The following is an 18,560-nucleotide window of genomic DNA, read 5'->3' on the forward strand; positions in this document are numbered from 1 at the left end:
CTCTCGATGGATGCCCCCGGCGGCTCGGCCTTGGCTGAGCTCGAGCCCTCGGTCCCCTGCCCGCCCGCTCCCGGGAGGGCTCGCGGAGGGGCGGAGGCTGACGCCCCCTGATCCGCCTACACCTAAGCGGGGTCAAGGCGGGGTCACTGTTCTCTCTCCTCCCCCGCCCCCGGCTGAGCGTCGGGAAGAGGGAACAGCCTGGTCGACACTTTCGACAGACATTTTGTGACCCTAAAGAAACCCCCCCCCCCAACCGGATAGTTCTTCTCGGCTACAAAAAGTGCTTCGCAGCTGTTGAACCAGACCCATCCTCGGGCCCCCCCGCTGCTCCGGGCGGGAAGGGGGGGGGGAGGAACCCGGCGGGGGGCGGGCGTGTGGAATCTGCGGCCGCGGCGCCGGCGCCGGCGCTAGTTTTACTCTCCCGTGACGGCGTCGAGCGTCGGCCGGAGCAAGATGGCGGCCCCGGGCAGGCAGTGAGTGCGGAGGGAGCTGGGGCCGGGGTCTGGCCTCCGGGGGTCGGGAGGAGAAGGGAGCGGCCCGAGAGGGGGCCTCGGGGACGGGGGACGGAACGGGGAGCAGTCTCGGGCTCGAGCAGGGAGGAAGGGAGGGAGCGGGGCCAGGCAGCCCCTTGCGTTGGCTGCTCAGCGTGGGAGCCCACGGCCCCGCGCGATGAGGCGCCTCGACACCCTAGAGAATCCGGGGCTTCGTGAACTTACACGGGGAAAAAGTTACGTTCGTTTTCCCTGACCCTCGTTTTCCTTGGTTACTGGAATGACGTGGGGGGGGGTGCAGGGGGCCGGGTGATTGACTTCGAATCCTGGGTCACACCCTCCCCCGCTCCCACCCCCGGCCCCCTTTAGACTGTCACCTAGGCGAGGGCGGGGTTTAGCGCGGTGCCCGGCACGTAGTAGATACTTAATACGTGCGTATTGACTGACCCTGGACGAGTCAGCCTCTGTCCCCTCAACTGTAAAGAGGGATGATAATTGGACCCACCTCCCAGGGCTGTCGTGAGGATCAAATGAGATGATTTTTTAAAAAGTTTATTTATTTATTCATTCATGCATTCATTCGCGGGGCAGTGAGAGTTAAGTGACTTGCCCAGGGTCACATAGCTAGTAAGTGTCAAGTGTCTGAGGTGGGTTTTGAACTCAGGTCCTCCTGAATCCCAGGCCGGTACTTTATCAAATGAGATAAAATAGAAACGAAACACCTTGAAGTTGAAACGAAGCCCTGTAAATCCTGGATATTCTCATCATCGTATTAAATAGTATTTTATTTTTGTGCATTTAAAAATGCACCGAGAAGGGAGTCCTTAGGCTTCACTAGATGGCCACAGGGACCCAAGACACACAAGACTAAAAGGTTAAAAGCTTTAATTTTAATATGTAACCTGTGGCTGACCCCTCAGGCAGTGTGGAAGCCTAAGGACCCTTTCTTAGAATCATGCTTTTAAATGCATACAAAAGTACATAAGATATATTGAAATAAAATAAGAAGCCAATTTCAATGAAATTCGGTGATCAGAATATTAAAATAAGCTTGTAGATCCCAGGTTAAGAACCTCAGGTTTAGGGTTTGCCTTGTATAGATCAGAATCATGGAATTCTCGAGCTGGGAGAGATGGAGAGGCTGCCTACTTCAGTGCCTTCATTTTAAAGGTGAGGAAGCTCAGTCCAGGAGTAAGTGACTTACCCAGGGTCACAGAGATCCTCAATGATAGAGGATTTAGGCACAAGTCCTCTGTGCTCTTTGTTATATGTCAGGCTGTAGGGGGAGTGAGCTCCTAATTGGAAGGGGCTCCTCACAAGTGTCCTCAGATGAGGTACCTGGTGGTCCTGACTTTGAATAAGAGTTTGACTCATTGACCCAGAGCTGGACAGGACAACCTTGTCCAACCCTCTCGGATTATAAAGGAAGAAAACTAGTCAAAAATTTCTATACGTGTAGACATTTATACAAAAAAAAATCCATCTCTTCCTTTGACTTATAAGCTCATCATATGAGGGGCAAGCTCTGTTAGTGGGTAGAGAGTTAACCCCAGAATCAAAAGGTTTCAGCTCCTGCCTCTCATAATGAGTGTGGCCCTGGGGAAATCAGTTAACCTCTCAAGGCATCCTGGATCCGTATTTGGAGAGGGATTTCTCCCTCTATCACCTGTGAAATCACAGGTCTGGACACTCCCCTCCCCACCTCAAAAAACAACAACAAAAACACCAAAACTTAATTGTAAAGACCCTTGGAACACTTTCCTGGTTTTCCTTGAAGTAGATTAACTTTGCCTTCTACTAAAGTAGAATAAGTTTTGGGGTTTTTTGTTTTGTTTTGGTTTTGGTGAGGCAATTGGGGTTAAGTGACTTGCCCAGGGTCACACAGCTAGTAAGTGTTAAGTGGCTGAGGCTGGATTTGAACTCAGGTCCTCCTGACTCCAGGGTCGGTGCTCTATCCACTGCACCCCCTAACTGCCCCAGAATAAGTTTTTGTTTTTTGTTTTTAAAGGATTAAGCACCTGCTATGTGCCAGGCACTCAGGTAGACATAGGGAATGTAAATTCTTTTGTGTGTGTGTGTGGGGGGCAATGAGGGTTAAGTGACTTGCCCAGGGTCACACAGCTAGTAAGTGTCAAGTGTCTTAAGTCGAATTTGAACTCAGGTCCTCCTGAATCCAGGGCCGGTGCTTTATCCACTGTGCCACCTAGCTGCACCTCCCCCCCCCCATGTAAATTCAATAGTGACAAGGTTCTTGTCCTCAAGGATCTTACATTCTACTAAAGGGGTACAGCTTGTTTGGTGATGAGGTGAAAGAACAGAGTTTTGGAACAACCAGTTCCTCAGTTAAGGCATTTGAAAATGGCCCTAATTTTTACAGGATATGAAGTAATCATGTTGGGCTTCTTATATCATAGGATCTTAAAGTTAGAATGTAAAGGCATATTAGAGGCCATGGAATCTAAACTCCTTTTACAGATGAGGAAACTGAGGCTCAGAGGGGAGGCAGAGCAACTTGTCGAGAGTCATACAGCCAACATACAATTATGTCTCAGTTAGGATTTGAACTCAGGTCCTTCTGACCCTAAGGATTCTCTCGTGCTGCGTCAGTGAAATCTTGTGTAGCGTATTAAAATAAAAAAAAATTGGAGTAAGCTTCCAGAAACATTGTTTTATTTTAATATGTGTTCATAAGGCAAAGCCAAGTCCAGCAGTAAGGGTGAGGTTCTTTATGTTTCTGTCTGTAGTTACAAGAGGTTGTGACTGCATTTTAAAATATGTAATTATCCGTTCACTGCTGTGGTTTCCCTTCTCCTTCTGCAGGTATGGACTCATTTTGCCAAAGAAAGCACAGCAGCTGCAGAAGCCTATTTTACAGAAGCCATCAGTGTTTGACAGTGACTCCGATGAAGAGGTAGGGATAACAGTATCTTTTCCCTACTTTATCAATTGAGCATACATACAGCAGGATATTTTTTAACTTTGGGAGTTGGGTTGATTGTGTTAGTGGTAGCTATGCAAAATTGAAATTGAGCGGGGATGAATTATAATTTATATTTATATTTTGAGGCAGCTCAGCATAGTGCCTAGAGAGATGGTGTCAGAATCAGGAAGACCTGGGTTTAAGGCCTGCCTCTTGTTGTGCTAGAAATTCTGAGAAACAAAGTTCCAAGCCCAATCATTGTATTAGTTAGGCTAGCAGTAACCAAATCAATTGGATCAGTGCCCTCTCTTGGTGACCAAAGACCTTGAATCAGGGCTGACAGGGTCTTTTATAACAATTAGCTAGATGACAGAGCAAAGTCTGAACAGCATGGGTGTGTCTTCTTCTAATTGTCCATTGATGGCATAGTCAGAATTGAGATTGTATCGTTTGGACCACCCCTTCTAAGACTCCTTAGCCACAGCCAAGACCTGAGTCACAAGACAAAGGTTCTCAGGTATTGGGAGTTGCTACAGTAGTTTAAATAGATGAGATTTGACCTTTTGGGTTAATAAAGTTTCTCTGAAAAGTGGGTGATGATGGGTAGAGTTACCAAGGTGGAGGTAATCACTTTTAGACTAGTTTCTCTAATGTAGGTGGCAGGTGAAGTTTACAAGGTGAAGATTAATTCCAGCTTGATTAAGTCTTAGCAAAATAGAATAAAATCAGTTTTCAATTTTATATTTGTACGTACTGCTGTGGAGAAGTCCCTGCTATCTCAGTGTTTAAGGTAACTTTCCAAGACTAGAAGTTGCATTGGTAGAGGGAGTTTCCTCATCCCAGAGTTCCTTTGACCAAGGAAGCCAAAGGTCTAGTTCCTGTCCCTATTTAGGGTTTACAATTATAATTATAAATTATAATGTATAAGTCCAAATTTAAGAAGAGAAGCTTCCAATTGTATTTCATCCTGTTATATATGCTCTGTTCTAATTTATAACTTTTTCCTCCAAATGACAAGTGTAATCTATGTAATTTGTTTCAAAGCTAGAAATTTTAATTTTTTTTAACAAAAATTATAAACTTGATATCAGCTTTCTTTAGACAAAATGACTTATTTGAAAATCTTTACAAAGACACCAGGTGACTGATTAGAATGTCATTCCCTTATAAGACATCTTAATTGGCAAAGGAGTTCACAAATCCTTGATTAGATCTGGCAGATTGTCATTTAGAAATTGTTTTTCAGGAAAATAATTTTATTAATGAATGGCAATGGTTTGCATTTTTATAGTGCTTTAAGGTTTGCAGTGCACTTGACATAACTTAGTTGATCCTCCTTTTTGCCTCTAGATACTCTGGTGTTTGCTGAGTTTGGTTGCACAGTTAGAATGGTGATTTAGAATTATGTTGTCATCACTGGTGTGCAGATGAGAAACATCTGTTAGCAGCTACTTCCTTTCCGGTGATTTCTGAAGGCTCAGTTCACAGTAGGAACAGAAACTCATATCTAATACTTATCTGATGGTTGTTTCATTCTTTTTGTCTGTAATTATCAGTCTGACAGGTTCTGCTCAATAGACAAATAATGTGTCTCAGCTTCCGTCATTCACATCATGTGCAGTTAATACATTAGTCCCAGTGAAGGGCAGTTAGGTGGTGCAGTGGATAGAGCATGGGGCTTGGAACCAAGAAGACCTGAGTTCCAGTCCTGCCTCAGACACTAGCTTTGTTTTCCTGGACAAGTCATTTAGCCTTATTTGTTTCAGTTCCTCATCTGTAAAACGAGCTGGAGAAGGAAATGGCAAACCACTCCAGTATCTTTGCTAAGAAAACTCCAAATGGGATCAGGAAGAGTTGGACACGACTGAACAACAACAACCTTAAACTGAAGCATCTTAAGTGTAGAAAGATTTCTCCTCTTTACTTTTCTGGACCTCATTCATTTGAATACGGATTTCATTGAATAGACCCTCTTAGTATTCTAGGTTTTTGTGCCATCAGAGGAATATTTTCTGAAAACAATCAATTGAAGGATCTCACTATCCACAGGGAATATTCCCCTTCAATTTGTATCCTAAGCAGGACATCATCCATGCCAGAGGTGAGCCCACGTTATCACTGTTTGATGTCTTGCTCAACATCAGAAATCAGAGTATCTGGGAACAGAAGTTACCTCTATGCTTGCATCCGTCAAGGAATCTCCTGGTCATAACATGCCAGGAAGGGTCAGGAAGAGAGCAGTTAGAGATGCTCTTCGAGCTATTGGCAAATGCTTTTAAATAATCAGCAAACATGCACAGTGGACTCTTGCATTCTTAGCACCTTTCAGTCACTTTTGAAAGTGTACAGTTGGGGGCAGCTAGGTGGCGCAGTGGATAGAGCACCGGTCCTGGAGTCAGGAGTACCTGAGTTCAAATCCGTCCTCAGACACTTAACACTTACTAGCTGTGTGACCCTGGGCAAGTCACTTAACCCCAATTGCCTCACTAAAATTAAAAAAAAAAAGTGTACAGTTGTATTAAGTTGAAGAGAAAGCACCGTTTTTACATCTGCTTGTTCCTTTTTCCCTTTCATTAAAAATGCCCACAATACATATATAGACCATCCTCATGAAAATTTTATAGAGATGGGAAAGTAGGTATGGGTTAGTAGTTCCTGCTGATCTCTCAATCACTGTTTTATTGTAATATCATCTATTATTTTCCTCAGACATTTAGTATGTTCCCTTTCTGGTATCTTAACAGTTTTTCCCTCAGTGCTTCAGAGTTGAGTTTAGATGTCTCTGTAACTCGGTCTTTGGCCTTAGACTGTGCTTTATATATTACAAGGCAGTGGTGGACTTCTTGACGGGTTGACATCTCCCTCTTTTGCACTTTGTCAGATATTAATGATCTGAGAGTCAAACAAACTAATTTTTCTTGTCTTTCAAGAAATCTTGTATGATTTTGACATATGCATAGTAGACATCTTACTAAAGGAGAGAGAACTTTACCAAGACACATGTTTTTATAGTCAACAAACAATATGCACAGTGGGATCTTATATCCTTTGAATTTATCAATTGTATCTTTTTTCTTTATCAGTTGTATCTTTATAAAAAATATATACTGTGTAATATTGCTTACTAAAACCATTTCCTATTAATACCTTCATCAGATACCTTTAATGTATGTACAGAGATTCTTAGAAAAAATTTGATATTGTTGATTCTTTAGACATCTAAGTTGAGAGTTGTTGATGGTCTCTCGGTGCTTTGGGGAAAGGGTGGGGGAGTGTTATTAGTAAAGCACAAGATTTTTTTTCCTCACACTTGTTATGTGTCTCTCCTTAAGATACTTTGAGAATTGCTCCTGTGTCGCCCTCAATAGTTTTACTTTCAGCATGGCTCCTTCTCTGATATTCTTTTTTTTTAAGTATTTTATTATTTTCCAATTACATATAAGGATAGTTTTCAACATTTGTTTTCACAGAATTTTTAGTTCCAATTTTTTTTTCTCCCACCCTCCCTTCCCTCCCTCTTCCCAAGACAGAAAGCAGTCTGATATAGGCTGTATATGTACAATCACATTAAACATATTGCTACATTAGTCATCTTGTGAAAGAAGAATCAGAGCACAAGGGAAAAACCTCAAAAAAGAAGGAAAAAAACCAGTCCAAAAGTAGAAACAGTATGGTTCAATCTGCATTCATAATTAACAGTTCTTTTTTCTGGATGTTGAGAACATTTTCTATTGTGAGTTCTTTGAAACTGTTTTGGATCATCGCACTGCTGAGAAGAGCCAAGTCTGTCACCATTGTTCATCACACAATGTTGCTGTTACTGTTTTCCTGGTTCTGCTCCTCTCAGTCAGCATCAATTCATGTAAGTCCTTCCAGGTTTCTCTGAAATCCTCGTGCTCATTGTTTCTTACAGCACAATAGTATTCCATTACATTCATATACTACAACTTGTTTAGCCATTCCCCTTTTGATGGGCATTCCTTTGATTTCCGATTTTTTTGCCACCACAAAGATTGCTGCTATAAATATTTTTGTACGTGTGGGTCCTTTTCTTCTCTGATATTCTTGTCTGGTCCAGCTGCCTTTCCCATCACCATTCTCTTCAGTGCCCTTTCTACATCCAGTAAAGACACACCTAGGACTGGGATATTAAGAGTCCAAGTGTAGTATTTCCACTATCCTCGATGGTGAAGAGAGTATAGTATTACATATTTCTACATTATCTTTTCCATCTTTCATTCATTTGTTTTCATCCTTAAATGACTTTGAGACAACTTTGCTTAATTGGAAATTTTAACAGATTTTTAAAACAACAACTGACTTTTAAACTTTAAATTGGCTTTACTGTCCACTACTTGTCTCTTGGTTATGAGGCAGTATTGCTGACAAACTTCCTCTATCCTTTTTCCAGAACATTCCATGGATAAGTTTCTGTTCGAGACTTTGTTACCCATAGCTGCACAGAGATGATGGGGTCCTCCAGACTCTTCTGTTTGTGGATCACATTGTGCTTTGTTGCATCAAGCTTCAAAACACGGCAGTCTCTCGATGACATTGATAACCTTTCCAAAGAGTTTATAGCCTAACCATCCACAAAGGAAAAATCAAATGGATGAAGAAAGCCTTTTGTTTTGGCCAAGGCACGTGCACTTAGATGGAGAACCTCTAGGGCTTATCCATCACTCTGATCAGAACCTGAAAAGACTCTGCAGATGGGCAGTGAATTCAGCTCAGAATTGCACAGGAGACTGAATGGGCTGGGTTGCCTTTAGAATATTTCAGAGTTCTTTTAATGACCCATAACTTCTCCCAGAAACAGAGGCCTCTCTTGTTAACGCTAGCATTCTTCCAGTGTGACTGTTTGCCTGTGAGTCTACAGCTTCCAGAGAATTACAGTGTGTCTCACTGACGGCAGCAGAGAGGCCCACAGTGAGTGTGAGCAGACTGCAACACCTTCTAGAGCAAAGCTTCTGAAACTGGCTCACATAACTGCGTGTGGGGGTCATGAAAAATTTGGCAACAGCGAAAGGTTATGTATGCTTATTTTATATACCCAGGGTTGTGTACAAATTTCTCTGGCAAAAAGGGGTCACGAATGGAAAAAGTTTAAGAAGCCCTGTTCTCGAGAACGAGAGACCTGTATGATGTGACCAGACAAGTTCATGATCAGGAAAGAAGACGGGCAGGCCACATAAGAACAAGAGATGACCGAGGGTCAGTCCAAGTCCTTCCCTGCGATCCTTTGAATCCCATGAGGGAGGCCCCAAGCATGTCAGATGGCCGCTCTGTGGCTAGAGCGGACACAGGTCGTTTACAGGTCTGTCCAAGTGGCTGATGTCATCTAGTTACTTTTCTGGACTTCATTTTGGTACGTGCCAATTCTGCTTCCTCATATCTCAGTAGGAGCTTAATGAGTCCAGAGGTGGTCATAACTGAAGATCTGAGTTCAAAGTTTTCCTCAGACACTTATCTTAGTGCCTCAGTTTTTTCATCTATAAAATGGGGGCATATTCCAAATTGCCTCTGAGATCCTTTCCTACCTCTAAATCTATAAAATGTTGATTATTATGGAGTTCTGGGCAATCGCTTCAGTTTTTCACCCCATTTTTGTCTTTTGAGCATCATCTATAGATGCATTTCGGGTAATCTGGCTTGGTTGGGTCTCATGACTAGCTTTTCTGCAGCTCCTTTATCCTATCTTTGTCTTTGGCTACCTGTGTGATTTTGGGCAAGGCACTTCACTTCTCTTGACTTCAGGTTCCCTTCCAGCTTTCCCCCTCTTTATCGCTTTATTTTCCCTAGTTTGATGAAGTGACACTGCTCATATTACAACTACTTCTTCTGTGATCTTCCATGCATCTTCTGTTTTGAAACAGCTTTTACCTTCTGAACTTTTTGTTTTTGTTTTTTTTTCTTTTTTGGTGGGGCAGTGAGGGTTAAGTGACTTACCCAGGGTCACACAGCTAGTAAGTGTCACATGTCTGAGGCCAGATTTGAGCGCAGGTCCTCCTGATTCCGGGGCTGGTGCTCTATCCACTGTACCACCTACCTGCCCTCCTGAACTTTTGTTAATCTTGCTTTACTTTGTCCCATAGCTTGTCAGAGATATCAAAGTTTTCGTGATGATGCCATTTCTGGACTTTTTAGCCGCCTCAGTGTGGTGATTGCTTTGCATTAGTTAAGATTTCTGTAGGAAATTATCATAATCATGACTGAAAGTTTTTTTTTTTCTTCAAGCCCTCTTTGGGAGCACCAGAAACTTATTTGAATAAGTCAGGTTTCAGGATTACAGTTGCATGTGGTGTCTTCTCATCTTCATTCTCTTTCAGTTTGGTATTGGTTTTGACCTTTCCATAGGATACAGCTTATTTGGAAATGATTCCATATCAATAATGAATCGTTTCCTCTCCCTTAAGATATAGTCCTTTTAATTTTTTTGTGATATTGTTTGATCTTTGATTTCTTCAGAGCCTCCTGGCATGCTTCATGAAGAGAGCAGCTCGCTGACTGTTCCTTGTACACAACATTTTATCTCTATCTCTATGCCTTGGCTGTCTCCCATGCCTGGAATTCTGTCTCTCCCAGCGACCTTCAAGACTTAGTTCCAGTGCCATTGCTTTTATGAGCCTTTTCTGATTCCTTTAATTGTTAGTCGCCTCCACCCTCACCCTTTTCAAATTGCCATGCGTTTATTTTGTATTTATCCTGTATTTACTTATCTGTGAACATATGAGGCTGCTGAGCTTGTGTGGGAAGTGCACAGAGTGCTGGACCTGGAGTTAGGAAGACCTCAGTTCAAGAATGGCATCAGGGGGCAGCTAGGTGGCACAGTGGATAAAGCACCGGCCCTGGATTCAGGAGGACCCCAGTTCAAATCCGGCCTCAGACACTTGACACTTACTAGCTGTGTGACCCTGGGTAAGTCACTTAACCCTCATTGCCCTGCAAAAAAAAAAAAAAAGAATGGCTTCAGACACTCCCTAGCTGTGTGGCCCTGGGCTAGTTACTTAACCTCTGTGTGTCTCAGTTTCCTCATCTGTAAAGTGGGGATAGTAATAATACCTATGTCCTAATGAGATAATATTTATAAATAGATGCTAGATAACTGCTAGCCATTATTATTAATATTACTAATGATGACCATGCTCCCTTCCAGTAGAGTGGAAGCTTCTTGAGGGCAGGAATTGTGTCACCTTTTTTAGTCTTTAGATTTTCAGGCTTAGCCCATTGACTGACATGTAGTCAGTTACTTAATAAATGCTTGTTGATGGATTGAAAATATATAGGTGTCTCAGAAGTCTACAAATTTTTGGCCACTTTCATTCCTTAATCCTGAACCATATTTTCCAGCAATTTATTGTCTTTCTCTGTCTCACCAAGCATCAAGTATACTTAGTTGGGAGACTGTTGGTGAGGTCTTCACAGCGTTTTTGCTCCTTTTTATCCCCTGTGATAGATTGTTTGATCAGCTGCTGTTGATTTGTGGCAGTCTTTTGGCCTGTACTAAGCCTGGGCACTGCAATGTGAGATGGCCAGGTTTGCCATGAAATAACGTTTCTCGAAGCCATTGGGCATACTAGGAAACTGTTGATTATCTTATTTACCTTCCCAAGAGAGCCTTTGAAGTGCCCTCCCATGTTTCTTTATCTTCCTTGTTTAAGAGAGAGAGAGGGAGGAGCAAGGATGTCTTTCTAAATATGATTCAGTTCCTTCTGGAATATGTCAACTTGTTGTGTAAGTCTTTCTCAAAGGGACCTGACATTTAGAATATTAGTTATATTAGTGTTTATCAACTGCATGAAAACTGGGTGCATTTTCAGTGAAGTGATCATTTATTATGAATTTTGGAAAGGCAGCCTACTTTTTCAGAACACAAGTTTAAGATCAGAATTTTCTTCTCTTAGTCCATCCAGCAGAGGGTGCTTTAGCTCACACATTCATTTGGAATGTGAAAATAAAGGGGTTAGAAGTTGATTGTAAAACATTAAAAATTATTGCGAGTCCTGTTCTTAAAAGTCAGCCACTCCTGATGTGTTTACTGGTACTGACCTGCTGCCAGAACATCGTTGGTTTGAAGGTGTTTTCTCAGTGCAGTGCTCGTCCCATCTTAATCTTTCACGGGGTTCTTCTTGAGACCAATAGCATGGTCTCGAGAGAGAAGATTAAGATTGATCCTGTACAGTTTTCTTATTGATCATATTTACAATTACTTAATTTTTGTCCTGTGACTGCTTAAGTCATGGTTCTTTGTCTTTGAACTTAGTTCAGTGTTCAACCGACATGAATTGGGTTAAGTTTAGAAATTCAGCTTTTCTTGCCTCAAGGAATTTTTCTGACCTTGGGGAATATGTGTGAAAGAAAGGGAGTTGGGCCTGATCTCTTATTCCATCCAGCTACCGTCTAAGGATGTCCAAGTCTGGTCTGCCATCTTGTACCTGAACTCAAATAATGAGCACTTCTCAGTCTCATGAGGGGGGAGGAGTCATTGCTAGCTCTGATTACCAAACTCCCAATGAGCCATGTGGTTCCTGCACCTGGGCTCTGTAAACCATTTGTGTTGCCCTTAATTCTACGATGTCATCCACCCTGCTCTGTCCTTTGTTGTGTACTCTGCAAAACCTACATAAGGGGAACTGCCTTCTTGCTCAGGGTCTTTGGCATAAGTAGAGGTGAGCCATTGACCCATTTAGTGACGGGTGTCATGCCCCTGCTAATATATGTTCTCTGGCTTGGAGATCTGCTCCAGTTTACCCTTTTGTTCGATTCCAATTGGGACTCAAGGCATCGAGCTAGGATAACGGGGATGAAAGCCATGGGTGACCTTGGCCTTATGAGTCCTCTATTCTAAGTAAATGAATTGTTAACAAGATTTCTGAGCAAAAATCGGCATCTTGGGCAGTTGGTCTGGTTCCAGACTAATCTCTAAAACAGCAGGTCTCAAATATTGTGGTCTCAGAATCACTTTGCACTCTTAAGAATTATTGAGGATGGGGCAGCTAGGTGGCACAGTGGATAAAGCACCGGCCCTGGATTCAAGAGTACCTGAGTTCAAATCCAGTCTCAGACACTTGATACTTACTAGCTGTGTGACCCTGGGCAAGTCACTTAACCCCCATTGCCCCGCAAAAAAAAAAAAATTTAAAAAGAATTATTGAGGACTTCTTTCCTTGAGAATTGTTGTATGAATTAGAGCTATTCACATTTATTATATTAGATATTAAAATGTCTTTGTATTATTATGAAAATTGTTCTGACTTTGTGGACCCCCTTACAGATTCTTTGGGCACAGGGTTCCCAGACCCACCCACACTCTTTGAGAACCATTACTCTAGAAGTTTTGGTTTAATCTAAAGCAGGTTAAGAGAGGTTTCTTCCAATGTTTGACAGCTCTAGGAAGATCACAGAGGTGAGGGTCCCCTACCCACTGACTGCAGGGGCCTCAGGGAGGCTTGAGAGACGAGGAGGGGACTCCCGGAGGGTGTCAAGGACACAGCTGTCACTGACCTTGGGATCTCTATGCTCTTTGGCACCTTGCTTTGAGAGCTCCAGCACCCTTCATGAGACTTTCCCAGGGATGCACCTTCGGGATCCCTCATGGAGCATTTCTTCAGTTTTCCCATCATCCCCGTTACACTCCTGGATGTGCTGTAGCTCATCTATGGGCTTTCCAAAACTTGATGCCTTTGTCACTGAAATGGGCCAGATGTGATCTGACAAGGAACATCATAACCAGTCACTCATTCTGAATATTCTGCCTCATTTAACGTGGCCTAGAATAATGGGGCTTGTGTAGCTGTGCCTCCCCCATCCTGTATTGTGAAGCTGGTTTTTTGGACTCGGGTGGCACTTTACATTTATCCCTGTGATTTAGTTTCATTTAATTAGGCCTATCAGTCTAGCCTGCTGAGATCTTTTTGGCTCTGTCATCCAGCATACTAAGCTGTCTCTGTCAGTTTCATGTTAATTTGTAATTTTGACAAATGTGTGTCATCAGGCACAGGACCAAGGATAGATCCCTGAGACCCTCCAGTGAAGACCTTTCTCCCCTTTGACCGCCACCTATTAGGGACTGATCCTTCAGCCAGTTCAGGATCTACTTAACTGTATAGTCATCTCAGATGCATAACATGAAAGATGTTGGGAAATATTTTGCTGACACCTAAGTATAGTCCAGTCATAGAATGTTAGAGTTGCATAGGACCCTAAAAGTCATCCAGTCCTTCCCTTCATTTTATAGATTGCTACATATCTTTTGGTAGTAGCAGTAAGTAGCCTTGGTCTCCGTGTCAATGATCAGAAGTGGGTGTCGTTGGTCATTAGGTTTGACAAGTCTTAGGAAGTTTGCCTCATGAAGTCATATCCACTTAGTCATATCAGCTTAATACAGGACGGGCCAAAAGTCATGAAGTTTTAATAACTTTTTGAAAATTATTTTTTCTTTATTTTTTGCCATTGACAAGATTTGGTTTTTCACATATAATGTAAATTCATGTCCCATATGTACTGTATATGATGCTGTGGTATTGTAAATAAAAAACAAAAAATAAAGGAGTTATTCAGTATTGAAATCCCTTTGTGGCTTTTGGCCCCCAGCCTCTTCTTTCTGTGGCCAGTAATGAAAGTCCCATGTGTTTGTGCATGTGTCTCATAATTCCGTGGAACCTGGGTGGCTGCTGCTTCCTCAGAGTCCCATCCTTTGTGGAAAGCACTTCAGACATGGGCATGAGTCCATTTCTGTAATTCTCGTTCTTCCTTTTCCAGCTGTTTCACCTTCTTCCTCCTTCTTGTCTCTTGATGTTGGTTTTAATGTCCAAAAAGAGCATTGCAGTCACCAGGACAGAAGCCCTGTTGTATGTAATGGCCAAAATGATCATCCCCAAGAAACATTTAAAGGGAAATCACTTGTTTAATCTTTTTGTGTAGAAGACGCTCGTGTAAAGGTTATTACTAGATCACCTCCGAGGTCCCTTTCAGCTCTGGGATCCTTTGATTCCATTGTGACTATAGAACGAATGGGTCTCTCATGTCTTTTCCAGATCTAAGAATCTTTGATTCCAAATGACAAAAGAAAGATCATGTTAATTACATTGATTTGGGGCCTGGAGAAACCATGAAAGGCTAAAAACTGGCTCCACATCTCATGACTTCACAGGTGCTTTGGGGGTGGGTCACAGGGACTCAGGATTACTGACTGCCCTAAAGGGATATTGAGTCCCTTCTATGTGGCCAGATGGCCTCCGATTGGTCCAAGGACTGTCTTGTCCTGAAAGATGACCCTCAGGCTCACACTCAAGGCACAGATGAAGCTCTTCAGTGTTTCTCTGTCTCTGGGATTATTTTCATTAGTACTTGTGAAAATCCAGTACTCTGTCACTGCTGGCACTTTATAATTAAAGCACACTGGACTGTTGGAGAGGTCAGACAAAAAACTTCATTTTAGAGGAAGCAGAAAGCACATAGGTGTAATTGGTCAGTCTTTGCCTGGGAAGGGAGATGAGAAAATGCCCCCTTTTCCTTGGTAGAATAGGTCAGTGGAAGCCTTTGAGTGTGGAATGGTACATATGCTTCCAGAATTGGTCAAAAGAAAAATAATTTCCTTTTAGATATTTTTCAGTGATAAATTACCTTGGTCATTTTGTGTAACGTAGCGATTTTTACCTGGTTAATTGAAATGCTTCTTTTTAGATATCGTGTTTCAAATGATGCCTTTGGGGTCTACTCCAAATATTTATTTTAAAAGATGTGCTTTTTTTTTTCTTTAAGTGAGGCAATTGGGGTTAAGTGACTTGCCCAGGGTCACACAGCTAGTAAGTGTTAGGTGTCTGAGGTCAGATTTGAACTCAGGTCCTCCTGACTCCAGGGCCAGTGCTCTATCCACTGCGCCACCTAGCTGCCCCTAAAAGATGTGCTTTTCAAAGAAGATAAAAATTATTTTGCATCCCTGACATTAGAAAAAAATTGTTGGGCCACAGTCTTTTTTGTTTTCATAATTCCTTAATTTCTCTGCTCTTTGATTAACCTTCTAAAATAATTTTCATGAAGTAAGGTGTTCATCATATGCTCATTTTTCATAATGAAGAGCTGATGAATTTTAGTTGGGAGCCTGTTCAACTTGGTCAGTGAGGGAGTTAGGTTGTTTTATCCATTCAAACATTTTATCTCATTGGAATTAATAATGGTTGAAATAGAGTGACCCTAGGTATGGCTAAACATTTAAAATACCACACAGGGTCTTTGAATTAATAATTTATCATGAAGTTAGGGCGGGAGCACCTGGTTCTGTGTATATTTGCTGAGAAAGATCACAACTGGCAGTGGGAAACAGGATGGCAGTTAACACTTTGGGCACAGAGAAAACAGAGATGGGCCAGCTGCAAAAGGGGTATGGGAGCAGACAGCAGGGGAACAGAGGATAGGGTGGTGAAGGAAGTCAGGCAGCAATGGGGAAGACCATGGGGAGGTGCGACAGGCAGAGAGAATTACTTGTGTAACCATGGATTAGAGCAGGCAGCACTCAGAAGCATGGATCCAATAGAAAGGGAAGAGGGCTTGAGGGGCAGGCATTTGAGGTCTCACTTTTATAGAGTTTTGGAAAAACAGACCAACTCCTATCTGTGCCACCTTGGGATTAGTTCATTGACATATATCCAAAGCATGTCAAATTTTCCATAAAACAGCATGACCACATCATTTCCAAATGCTCAGCACCTTCTGGTGATCTTTTGGTCTGACCCTGGATATCTGGAATTGTCTGAGATTTACATATCATAGGACCAAAAGACCCCGATGCCCAGATATGATAACAATTTGTAAGTTATGCTCCTCTGATCTTTGGGATGATTTGTACAGGACTTCTGGGTTTCCTTTGCAGTCTTATTTCCTGCTATTGCCTTTTATGCTGACTGCTCATGAATTATGTTATACTGACTAGAGGGGGAGGATGGTGGTTGGGGACCAAAAATCAATGCATCATGCCTTAGTACGATATTCTCTGGCATTTCCACAATAGACCAAGCCAATCTAAAAACAAGGCAAGTTTGAAATAGCTAATCATGGAACCTATGACTGGAATGCAAATGGCAGTATATTCTCTGTTGTGTTTATGGCGTGACAGGGGTATGATTTCAGTTGTACAGCTCTTTATGAGCTGTGCCTAGTCTACAAAGGTTAAACGACCTAAATTACAGAACATTTCGTTTTTGAAGGACAGAAAAAGAGCATTGTGTATGACATGGTTTAAGAAAAAAAATTAAAGTACATTTGAACTTTATCATGGGAATTGCTCACATACAACCCTCCACGTTTTCAGCCGGTGTCCGACGACATTCCTGCAATGGCTTTCCTCCCTGCCTTTAAGACGCGGCTTTGGCACCATCTTCTGTATGAAGCCTTTTCAGAAACTCTCCCTTCCAAAGTACCTTGTATTTAACTACTTTGTATATATTTGTTTGCATTTATTCATTTCCTATTTATTCTGTGTATTTTATATGTACTTACTGTCACCCTCATTCCAGTGTTGTGAGGTCCCTGCAAATAGAAATTGTTTCCCTTTTTTGTCACTTGTATCCCTGGCAGGTAGCTAGCTCAGTGCCGGGCACATAGTAGGCCCTCAAATACTTGTTGATTTATTGGGTAGTCATTTTGATTTAAAGTATCCATATACTTTCAGGCCTGCATTCTAGAAGTAGAACCATGAGAAAGATAACAAAACTCTTTAGAATCATGCAGAGACAGAAAAAGAATTTATTAATCACTTCCTATGCGTGTGCTAAGCACTGTGGCAGATAGGAGGTGGCACTCCGCTTTGTATAAGAGCATCATGGGAGCAGCGAGAATATCCAGGTCGATTCAGGGAGGAGGTAACCATGACCTTTTTTTCCTTAGGATGGAAATTGGTGGTTTTAGCTGTAAGTGATGTGGAGTTCCTGTGGGAGCTACCACCAAAACCCCACATGTCTATTGCCAAGATTTAATCATCCTGACATCTGAGTAAATGCTTTTACTCCCTGGATAATTTGGGTCATTCATTCCTGTGCTCTAGGATAGTCATTTCTTTTGCCCCATTTGATATTTCTGACATGAAGGAACTGCACTGTGGATCTGGTTTAAAAAAAAAAAAAAGTTGGGGGGCGGCTAGGTGGCACAGTGGATAAAGCACCGGCCCTGGATTCAGGAGGACCTGAGTTCAAATCCGGCCTCAGACACTTGACACTAGCTGTGTGACCTTGGGCAAGTCACTTAACCCCTATTGCCCCGGGGGGAAAAAAGTTTCCATGATGAACTTGTACAACTTTTTTTTTTGAGGGGGGGGGTGTTGGTAAGGCAGTTGGGGTTAAGTGACTTGCCTAGGGTCATACAGCTAGTAAATGTTAAGTGTCTGAGGTTGGCTTTGAACTCAGGTCCTCCTGACTCCAGGGCTGGTGCTTTATCCACTGTGCCAACTAGCTGCCCCACTTGTACAACTTTTGAAACCATTTGGAATTCATTTTCTCTTTTAGTGATGAAAAGATGTTCACATGCCAAATCTTGGTGGAAAATTTCATTACCAGAAGTAGAAATAATAGACACACAGAGATGGTGGATAGGGAACAGTGTAGAGTTGACTTGGTTGACTATTAAGTCAAGATTGGGAAAAGAAGAAAGTGGAGCCAAGGGAATGGCCTGAACAAGTACTAACAGGTCTCTGGGGGTGCAGAAGAGGTGTAGGAGGAGTGACGCCTAGGGGGAAGAGGGGTGAGAGATAGCAGCTTATGGCCACATACAGTGGAAGTTTTGGTCAAGCACGTGGAATACTTGTGGGTAATGCTGAAAGCTTGAGCATGACTGTTCCCGTGTGGGTCTGGGGTAGAGAGAAGGAACGAGAAGATTGAGGAATTGAGAGCTGCATCTTGAGCGATGAAGGATAAGAAGGGATTTGGGGAGAAAGGAGGGAGAATGACCTGGGGGTTTCTAGATAACCCCCCTGGGAGTGTTCATGGAGGCAACCCCAAAGGAGGCAGGCAGGGTTACCTAGACATAAGGAACCAGGGAGAGTGTGGAAGCAGTGGGGAGCAAGAAGTCATGGGGCTCTCCCTCCAGGAATTACGTGTCGTTGGCAGGGAGAGGATAGGCCAGTACTAGACACATGTTACCAAGATTTTAAAAATAGA

The 18,560-nt window shown here is 42.5% G+C and overlaps 1 protein-coding gene across 2 annotated transcripts in view; it reads left to right on the forward strand.

Moving 5' to 3' along the window:
- Positions 1 to 426: 426 nt before the first annotated feature.
- Positions 427 to 18,560, forward strand: part of NSRP1 (nuclear speckle splicing regulatory protein 1) — a 65,655-nt gene continuing 47,521 nt past the window's right edge. Inside the window, exons 1-2 of one of the 2 annotated variants that reach the window (XM_043964046.1) lie at positions 427 to 473; positions 3,312 to 3,402. In XM_043964046.1, the coding sequence (XP_043819981.1) occupies positions 454 to 473; positions 3,312 to 3,402 (111 nt within the window). In that variant the 5' untranslated portion in view covers positions 427 to 453. Of the gene's footprint in view, positions 474 to 3,311; positions 3,403 to 18,560 lie in introns of those variants that run through there. The other variant, XM_043964047.1, reaches the window with a different exon arrangement.

This window comes from Dromiciops gliroides, chromosome 4 (assembly GCF_019393635.1).
Source record: "Dromiciops gliroides isolate mDroGli1 chromosome 4, mDroGli1.pri, whole genome shotgun sequence".
Lineage (NCBI taxonomy): Eukaryota > Metazoa > Chordata > Mammalia > Microbiotheria > Microbiotheriidae > Dromiciops > Dromiciops gliroides.